This window comes from Thunnus thynnus, chromosome 2 (genome assembly GCF_963924715.1).
Source record: "Thunnus thynnus chromosome 2, fThuThy2.1, whole genome shotgun sequence".
NCBI lineage: Eukaryota > Metazoa > Chordata > Actinopteri > Scombriformes > Scombridae > Thunnus > Thunnus thynnus.
In genome coordinates this window covers 5,670,600-5,681,320 of record NC_089518.1, presented here as the reverse complement: position 1 = coordinate 5,681,320, position 10,721 = coordinate 5,670,600, and the positions used below count along the sequence as shown (strand labels likewise).

Below are 10,721 nucleotides of genomic sequence, written 5' to 3'. Positions count from 1 at the left end.
CCATAATGCAGCTTGATCAGCTTAAAGGCTGACAGGCAGACACCTACTGGGTCCAGATGAACCAACCAACACTTCTTGAAGATGAACCCTAAACAAATGTATAATAAGTTGTCCAGATCAATTACAGTTGCCCCATGAAGCAGGGATTCACCTGCTTTTATCCAAGACAATGTGGAATAAAATATGTGGACGCTGACTTTTCACTGGTTTTCTGGAGTCTGAAGTCGTGTTTTATTCCTGCTTTCACTCAACAATATGTGACATCAGCAAATAGCGTGCCAAAAATAATCATTTAAGAGTAGTGTTGTCAGTTCCTAAGCAACACACACACACACACACACACACACACGCACATACACACACACACACACACACACACACACACACACACACACACACACATACACACAAACACCTGCGTCATTTCCTACACTCAGAGGGTCTGACAGCATCCAATTCAGCGCTCCCTGCCAGTTGCGCACAGAGAAGCTCTGCCGTAGAGACGCAACAGACTCAGAGTTCATCCAGTGGACAAAATAAACACGGGGAAGGTCACATGTTATTAAGATGTACCGATTGATGATTTAATAACAAAGAAAGCCTTCTAAGGATTGTAATCTGCTGTCGGATATTACACTGGACACTATCTGAGTCGCTACAGCTCGTCCCGGTGAAGGCTGCGATAAAGATTGCACGGATTAAAAGGAAACCGCAAAGAAAAAAAGGTCATTTACTTTGTTCAATGCCACAAGAAAAGAAACATTGAGTGGGAAGATGGTTTATTTCGGGCTGACACATCTTGTGCGGCGTACATCAATGCCGTTACGCGCGTAGATCACCGGTCACCTGTTGAAGTTGCCCGATGCGCGGTGAGCTGCTTCACTTTTTGCTTTCAAACGGGAGGATCGACTTGAACATCGCTTTCTACCAAATGATCCGTCCTCCGGTCTGTATGATGCACTGATTCTCCGTTATGTTGTAGGATGAGCGCTGATCTGGAGCGCGTTTCGCTCAACACATCACTGAACCCGGCCGGCTCGAGCGGCCGTGCGCTCTCGGCAAACGTCCGGAGGCTCCACAACGCTCTGAACCTGCTGCTCAGCGACCTGGAGAGAGAGCAGTTCATCCACTGCCTCAATGTGTACCACGCCAAGCGCAACGTCTTCGACCTGGTCCAAACTCTCAAAGTGATTCTCAACACACCCGGCAAACGACAGCTGCTTCCCATGCTGCGCCTGGTCATCCCGCGCTCCGACCAGCTGCTGTTCGACCAGTACACGTCCGAAGGACTCTACCTGAAGACAGAGCTGCTCCCCAGTAACGGCAGTGCGGAGGGGTTTGGAGACGAGGCCGATTCAACTCTGCAAAAATATGTCAGCTCCATCCACGACCAGCCCCTCACCTACTCGGGCTGTCCGGACGGTTTCAGCGCCGCCGCGGAACAGTCGGCTCCGGTGGCGCCCCAGTTCTTCGAGAGCCCTTTCGGAGAGGTGCGTAAAGTCACCCTGACGCGTTCCAGGAGCCACGAGGGTCTGGGCTTTAGCATCCGCGGAGGGTCGGAGCACGGCGTGGGGATTTACGTGTCCCTGGTGGAGCCCGGCTCATCGGCCGAGAGAGAAGGACTGAGGGTCGGGGACCAGATAGTGACCGTGAACGACCTGATATTTGACAATGTCACTCACATAGAGGCGGTGAAGGTAGGACTGGACACATGTGAGCGCGTGCATGAGTTATAAATTGATGATTACTGATCATTTCTAAAGAAACACTCAGGATAATGTCTATGAGGAGTAGGATCCAATCACACAGAGAGACAGAGTGTGTGTGTGTGTGTGTGTGTGTGAGAGAGAGAGAGAGAGAGAGAGAGAGAGAGAGAGCGAGCCTGTTAATATGTAGACTATATGTTTGCACATTATGTTTGCGTGTTCTAGATGTAAACACTGTATGCTTCAGGCATGGAGAACGGAAGCAGTGGGCCATGCAGTGCTGTCCTAGAAAACAACAGTAGTTTGTGACAGTGCTGCGCCTCCAGTCCAGCAACTTCCTCTTTATTAATTCTTCTACACCACTTGACTGTGGCTTAATGCTCCTGGCCTCTGGCACAGTGGACCAACATGTTCAGAAGCAGACAGAGTAAATGCCCTGTTCTCTTTAAAGAAAAAACATAAAGGAAAACAACAGCAAATGGATAAAGCAGGTTTTCTTGCTGTTTTCTTCAGCCAGGGCTGGTGCATGATTATTCGAAGGAACAACATGAGGAGGTATCAGCTGATTGATTTAATAGCTACTTGCACTGAGTGTGTGCAGCTAATAAGAGGTTGCAACAGTTATTATATACGTTTGTCACAAAGACTGAAGTGAATTACAGAATAGTGAAACTTTAGTAAATGGACCACATTTGGAAACCACACACTCAAAAGGCACAGTGCATGTATGAGGGGTGATTACATTGTTTTTTTTTACCCAGATTGCAAATAACCGTATTTTTCTCACTTACCACACATGTGGTCATACTGTTGGTTTTATTTGTGCAGGTTAGGAGATATCTGTCTCTAAGGTTTCTGTCTCCACCCCTGACACAATGGAGGTGAATTGAAATTCCTTTGTGGTGCTCACAGCATAGAAAAATGGCATTTACTTAATTCAAAAGCAACACATTTTTCCAGAAACAACATCCTGGTGACTTAATCCACAGACTGGATGAATGCGGTGAGTGATTCATGTGTTGTTCTTTAAAGCAGCGCCACCATTACATCAGTGGCAGAGTCAAACTGAACACATTTACAGACAATGAAAGTAGAGATGTTTGGATTAATCACAGTGAGCAGTCCCCTTCCAACAGATGAAGGTAGTCTGTGTGAATGTTGAGGTTATTCAGTCTGAAAAAAGTGTGAAACTGGTTGAAAGACACAGGATTTAGGACAACGTAACGATACATACCGCTTCTGTACAACCTCCATCGTGTGGATGTGAATGAAACCAGCCTGCATTACATGCTAGCTTATGATTATAATTGATCAGACTTGCAAACCATGATCACTTGCATTAGAATGAGAAGAAATACATAATTAAAGTCCAGCTGCAGTCAAAAACTGTGTTTTGTTTTCTTTGTAGTTTTGTAGTTTGTTTTCACATTCATCTGCTGAAGGAGGAAAGTTTCTCTGTGCTCACATTAAATCTGTATGAGAGTGATTTGTGACATCACAACTAGTTTGGAGCCAATCATGGTCCAGTATGCAACTGACAGAAGTGTGATGAGGAAACCTGAAGCCTCCAGTACACATACACCAAGAAAGTGAAGTAGGAGACATATTGTGTCCATCACTTAAGCTTTTGGAATGAAAAATATTTGCATATTCATGGAAGATAGATAGATAGATTCATATATAGTGGGATAAGGACTAGATGTGAATTCTAAGGATTTTAATGAGGTAATTTCACTTTTTGTGAAAAAACAACATTAGAGTTGTATTTTTATTCAAAGCATAGTATTTTTTATATATCTTAAAATATGTCTGAAGGGATCTTTAATTAATCAAAACTTAAACATGTGATACTGTAAAAGTGGAAGGTCAGTGGCTCACTATTGGCCTTGTGTAGGCAGACTGATTGTCCTCCTAACAAAAATGAGTCAAACCTTTCGGAAAATCCCCAGAAAACAACATGAGGTGACATTATTATAGAACCGCAGGGACCTCAGAGGGAGGATGAGGAGGAGGAGGAGGAGGAGGAGGAGGAGGTTGAGGTTGAGGTTGATGGGTGGGACAAGAAAACTTCGGACAACAAGACAAGAGATCATTGTTCACTTTCCGTTTCATTCTTACAGTCAACATTTAGCCATGACCACAGCTGTTCCTCAGATATTTTACTACAATGTATTGACAAAGTTTTATTCATAAGGACCTGTATGTATGTGTCATTGCAGGACTGACTGTACACATAAAACCAAATCAGACTCAACAACAACAACAAAAAACAGTGATACTTATCAGATAATTAAATATTTTCCATCCAAAACCAGAACCGTGCTGCAGCTGCACCATATGACAGACCCGGGCACTTTCTTGGTTATTTTGGTTTTCGGTTCATTAGGCTAAATTCATACATCCCAACTTGAAAACGACTGCTCACCCTCACAGTTTGAGTGGCCAATTATTTTTGGTAACTTGGTAATTATTCTAAATTCGTTTGTGCATATGTACAACTAAGGAAAAAAAAAATCAACTAAAATTATAAGGGCCTTAAGTCAGCTCCTGCTTATTTACCTCATCTCCAGGTCCAGTCTGTGGAGGATCCTTGCCTCAAAATCTGGTTTTAATACTTTTTATTATTTCAGTTGATATTATGCTTATGTAGTGCACATTTCTAAATATATTGGTGTTATATTAAATATATTAAATTACCACAAACTCCTATTTTGGATAGGATTCCAGAAAATATGTACTGATTGGTTTCTGGTGCTCTGGGCAGAATACTGTACAGCTACTATCTGTGATACACGTACTGAAAGCACTTGTGCTCTCTCTAGTAGGCTGACTTCCATGACACATTTTGGGTCAAGCAGTTTACTTTGACAACATGGCTGAGTTGAGGAGATTGCTTGGTCCTGCTTCCAAAGAGCATACTATATTCCAGGTCAGTGCTATAAGCCCTGGAGGAAATAAATGTATGCATTCATTGCTACAGCTTCAGGGTGCTACAGGGCAGTGGAAAAGAGGCACAAAGCTTACAAACACCACCCAGCCTGAGGTGCACCAGCTTCTTTCCCCAATTTTAGGGCAAAATGATGTAAAAACAGTGTTCTCAGTTTGATTTTATGGACTGCAGCTATAATGAATTGTGTTTTGGTTCATCTGTTGGCGTGGCTGTAACTGACAGATCTGTTGTTCTAAAGGAAACACATGAGTCAACATGACAAGATGAGATGGCACTGGCTTTTCTGTGTTCCTGAATGTCCACATGGATACAACTTTGATTCTTCTGTTTGATGCAACAGAAACGATGATGTGAGAGAGGAGCAGGCATGTGGGAGGCAAAGATACTTAACAGAAAAGATCAGGCAAAGGTCTCCTAGCAGCAATATAAATATGTTCATTTAATTAAGTTTAATGATGTACCGATGATGTACTGTTTTATTGTCCTGGATGCTAATGTTTTATTGGACACATGTATTTGGATTGTCTGTCTGTGGAATCTTTTTTATGACCTTGCAAGCTTTTCTCACTAAGTCAGACTCTAATACACTCTACCTACGGCAATTTCCAATCAGAAACAACACTTTTCCTGGAGGCTGGATGGCACAGGCCTTGGGCGACATCTTATTTAAGAGCTAATAAAAAGGCTTTTTTACCTGCCTATACAAGGCTTTATTGAATCAGTCTAGAACCAGGGGAAAAACAAGAGCAACAACTCCTTTTTCCCTGACAGTGCTGAAGATGTGTTGCAGCTTATTTTGTTCACTCTCGCAGACAAACTGGCAATCTTGGATATTTGTGGCTTTATTTTAAGGGCAGACACCGCAGAGATCTCTCTGTTGATGGAACAGTTTGAGATTTTAGGAATTAGCTTTCTTAAGAGAGTGAGATTGGCAGATTGATATTAACATGATGTCTGAAGACAGAGCTGTCATCAGGACATAGTTAGTTTAGCTTATCATAAACACTGGAAGCCAGAAGAAATAGCCAGCCTGGCAATCTGCCACACACTCTGTATGTTTAATGTTTCCTGGTGCAAAGACATACATACTGTATATTACATATTTTCCAGATTTTTATTATATGTATTCAATCTGATTGCAATACAAGAAATAACTGACTGAAATTTGGTTGATTTATCATCAGAAGCTAGAAAGAGAAGTAATGTAGGTTTAATTACTACACAGCACTTTCATATCCATATTGTGGAAATCAGATATAATGTGTCAAAATAATGTTATTCTTCCAAGCCTTTATCATTTCATACTAGTGTTTTTGAGTAACTTCCATGTTCACACCTTCATCTGTCAGAGGGGGTGACTGCAAACGTGATGGATCAGTGCTGTCACAGATCAGTGTGAACCTGTGTTCAGTACAACATGCTATCAAAGTAATGGCAGTATGGTGAGACATTACAATTTATATTTGTATATGTATTTGTATTTAGAATACAGCTCGCAATGAACAGTGTAATTACTCCGTAGTTATGGTGTAATCTTTTGTACTAATGGTGTAGTACAAAATAATACAGTATGTACCAATACATATATGGTACAGTACATACCAATACATATATGTAGGTACTAGGGGTGTGCCCGAATACAAATACATCATCAGCAAAGCACAAATAGTGGGTTTTATACAAATATTTGTTTCATACAAATATTTTAAAAATTATATATTGGGGGTATTCGCCAGAGATAAAGCTGAGTTACTGACACACGTAAAGTGCTCCCACGGGACTCTCCATAACCTGTTGTTCCCCTTCTCCTTTCCACAAAGTTAGATTGTAAAAAATAGGCAATAAATGAAAAGTGCAAAGCAATAATCGCCTTTGAAGTTCCTCCCTACACATTACATGGTGTGCTGTCTCTATGTTATGGGTGTATAAATAGGTAGAGGTCTGTCTGCAATGGGGCAATGAGTAAAGTTTTAGCTCAGTAGTCAGCACAGTCGTCTATGATCTGGGAGACTCCAGTTCAAGATCCGATGTGGGGACCTTCTTTGTAAGGTAGTTTATTCATGAACACTTATTGTAACACTTTAATTTTCTAAAATTAAAAGTGTCATAAAAACAAAAACAGAATTTTTAAGCCTCTTTCCACTTTTATTCGAATGCAAATATAGATACAAATAATTTGGCTGCCTCAACAAATATACATACAAATACAAATACTGGGATCTCTGCACATCCCTAGCAGGTACAGGGGAACAAGATTTGAAGTTATGGAATAAGGGGGTAACAATTTAGGAAATTACAAATTACTTATATTGTAGTTATTTTTTAACTACCAGGTACCTATTCTATTATTAGTATGTACGACCTACTGAGCAATAATCTGGAAATTTGGGAAGAATTTAGAGATAATTAATACTTCAGTTATTATTTAACTACTAGGTACCTGTTATGTTATTACAAGGTACAGTATGACCATAAAACTGAGCAAAAATCTGGACGTTTCAGGGAAGATGGAGTAATGACTTCTGTAGCACTTAATAAATCTGACGTGATTTTATTTCAAAATGACCTTATTACCAACAAACAGGCAAAATACATTGCTCCTTTTTCATTTGGGGATACTTAAAATAACTACGGGGTACATCTGTGCGTTTACTTCGGAACAAAGGTCCAGGGGACAGTGTGTTGTCATGGATACTGTCGGCCTCTAAGGACTGTCTCAGCAGTCATTCTCCTCACTAGCAAACTGCATCACTTGATGCTCGTTTATGGCATCTTGGCTCCGCCTGCCATCGGTGGACAGAATTCACTCACCAAAGATGTCACTCACTTGTGTGTAAACACATGTTGACAATGGTGAAGTCATTAAAGTGTTGAAAGTCTTCTCCCTGGTCTTTGTTTTTGTTCAGCATTAAGGCTCCTCAAGGTCCTTTTTTCAGCTCTGTGCACGGCCTCCTTTCGTCCCAGGAAATAAATATATAGCTATAGCTAATATAAATATAGCTAAAGATAAAACATGAGGTATGAATCAGAATGCATATATATAGTCCATATACTCTTCTGATTGCAAACTGTGTAGTTAATTTAGTTTGTTCTTCCTTGTTTTGAGGCATGTAAAATTTAAACCAACTGTTATGTTGGTTGTTCCCCCATTGTTACATCTAGTTACAGTGTAATTACAGGGTATGCAGACTGTAATCTAAAGCACTGTTAGTTCCCCTCTTGTTATGTTTAGTTACAGGATAAGTACAGGAGATGCAGGCTGTCATCTAAAGTGTAACCAAAACCTTACATCCTTAACTTAATGCTTAATTTAACACATTTATTATTTAAAATACATTTTAAAAAAACTTTGAGGAACAAATAGCATTCAATTCTTTATTTCTTTGTTTTTCTTGTATTGTTTCTTCATTTTATTCTTCTTTTTCATCTTCCTTTCCACTCCTGATGAAGATGACAGGATTGAGGTTGAGACAAGGGGAAAGAAGCCGGTGCACCGTGGCCGTATGTTGATCCTATAGAGAAAAACTGTTAGTTTCAGTCTCTTGACCATTATTATAGTGTGAGATATCTGGATTTCTGACAGTTATGATGTCTCCCACTTGGTGAGAAGCCATAAGAATCAAACTGTTGGCCACACAACTGTAAAGCCATCATGGCTACCATTCTAGATGTGAATAAATACAACATTAATGGGAAACATAAGGCTATACAGGAAATATAATTTCCAGTAATTGCTAGTTGCCAGCAAAGTCATCACAAATTAATGTAAGCTCCAATGAGTGTGTTGAAAGTTTAGCCAATTGCATTGGAAAGGATCACCCATTGGCTTGATCAATCATGTCTGAGTCTAAATGTAAACAAGACAAAAGGTATGTTTTTCTCTAAAACTATGGTACAACCTCCTAACGCTGATATTTTCATCAAGGTGAAAAAATTGACATAGTTACTGATTTTAAATATCTTGGTGTGACACTGGATCCAAATTTGAACTGAATTGAAACATGTTAAAAAAAACGGTTAAAACCATACGTAAGTACATAAGTACAACTTAGCAGATTTTAGACATATTAGAAACTGTCTCTCCTTGGACACAGCCAAGATATTTATGCATGCTATGATTCTTTCCCACATGTCTTATTGCATCACATGTTGGGGGCAGGCTGGAGAAATGGCCATAAAACCTCTTGAATCCTTATACAAACAAACTCAACAAAAAGCCAATGCATTTCCATCACTGTAGGGTACTGGAGAAATACAATTTACTGAGCTTTGTGAATTTTAGATTATTCTCAAATTTGTGCCTAGTTTATAAAATGTTAAGTGGTTTGGCCCCTCCTCCACTATGTTACTTTGTGTACACTCGCTCAGTAACTTCTATTAGATCCTCCAGAATATCCTCTATACAAGATTGCACCATTTTGTCGCACTGCATGTGGGCAGTCAGCTTTCTGTGTGAAAGCCACAACTCAGTGGAATGTCCTACCTAATGATATGAAGAACTGCAGTTCAATCAATACATTCAAGGCCAAACTAAAAACATTACTAAAGACCAATCAGCTCTGTGACCACTGAGTCTAGTTTGCATTGTTAGTTTCTGATTGACATTGTGGGTGTATGTGATGTGTTGTTGTGTGTAGCTTTGTATTTTGTATTTTGTATGGTGTGTTCTGTGTGTTTTTTGCTTTGTACTGTTTGTTGTTGTGCTGTTGTATGTTTTGATTGTAGGGGACTACGGATGCAAATTAGCTTCGAGCTAACTCTGGTGCAGTGTATCTTTAATGTTTAAAACTGCACACTGTCCCAATCAATGAATCAAATCAATTAATTAGCTTAGTGTAGGTTGCTATGTGAATAAAATCACCTGAACATGTTTCAGCTTCTGTAAGACACAAACCCACAAGCATTATACTGTATTACATTGAATTGAATGACATTACTATTAGAGCAATCATTAGTATTAGCTTGTAAAAACTGCAGGCTAACACTTTGCTCTTTTAGCTGGGCGCACAGCGTTAGCTTGGACGTGAAGTCCAGTAGCTAACAAATGATTATCAAGCTAACAGTCCAACAGTATCTTTCTTTTGTTCAGTTATTGCTACATTTGACATGAGCCACAAACCAGACAATTCTGTGCCAATAAATATATTCAGATTATTACTAACCATATGTTTACTGTAAAGTAGGTTAGCAGGGAACAGATTGGGTGTGTTCCCTCATCTCATCAGCGTACACCTGTAGGGTGGGCGGGCGGAGAGCCTTTTCCATTACTTTATAGAAAACACTCCGTCGCCCCCTGCTGTGATCTGATATGAAAGGTTATAAGTCACAACTGTAATAAAAAATAACATAGTACTTTTGCATTATTATGGTCTTTATGGCATTGCTTTTATTGTTCTTCCTATCCAAATCTTTGTCACTTATTTGATTTACACTTTGTATTTTGCCTGTTTGTTGGTAATAAGTTCATTTTGAAATAAAATCACATCACATTTATTGTGTGCTGCAGAAGTCATCACATCTTCCCTGAAGCTTCCAGATTTTGCTCTGTAGGTCATACATACTCTGTAATAATAGAATAGGTACCTCGTAGTTGAAAAATAACTACAGTATAAGTAATTTGGAATTCCTATATTGTTACCCCCTTATTCCATAACTTCTGTAGGAGAATGAGGGTCAGGCAACTGCGACCTGGAATGAGTGCCAGGTCGCGGTGACCTGTACCGATGCCAAACATGTCAGTCCACCGAACCGAAACAGGAGACATCTGGAGATATATTGGAAAGAGGCAGAATACCACACACACACACATAGTATAGAGACGCCCACTCAAATTTGGTTAAAGTCCAAAGTTAAGTAAATTGAGAATTGTCCTACCATTCTTCTTTAGAATTTGAGGGTGCCAAAAAGTCTGGCAAAAACAGGACGAGACTTGTCATGCAACATGAACACATACACACACATAGCCTGTCTTCAGTATAAAAGGCATGTCACGTTCTGTAATGTTGGAATTTTCTCTGTCTACATTGTTGGTGAGCTGTTGTGAAATAAAAGAGATTCCCCATCTG

At 39.9% G+C, this 10,721-nt stretch overlaps 1 protein-coding gene across 2 annotated transcripts in view; it reads left to right on the top strand.

Moving 5' to 3' along the window:
* Nucleotides 1–205: 205 nt before the first annotated feature.
* The window catches only part of whrnb (whirlin b), a 101,511-nt gene continuing 90,995 nt past the window's right edge, over nucleotides 206–10,721 (top strand). For both annotated transcript variants that reach the window (XM_067600617.1, XM_067600608.1), the window contains exon 1: nucleotides 206–1,697. In XM_067600617.1, coding sequence (XP_067456718.1) covers nucleotides 984–1,697 — 714 coding nt within the window. In that variant the 5' untranslated portion in view covers nucleotides 206–983. The remainder of the gene's footprint in view (nucleotides 1,698–10,721) is intronic.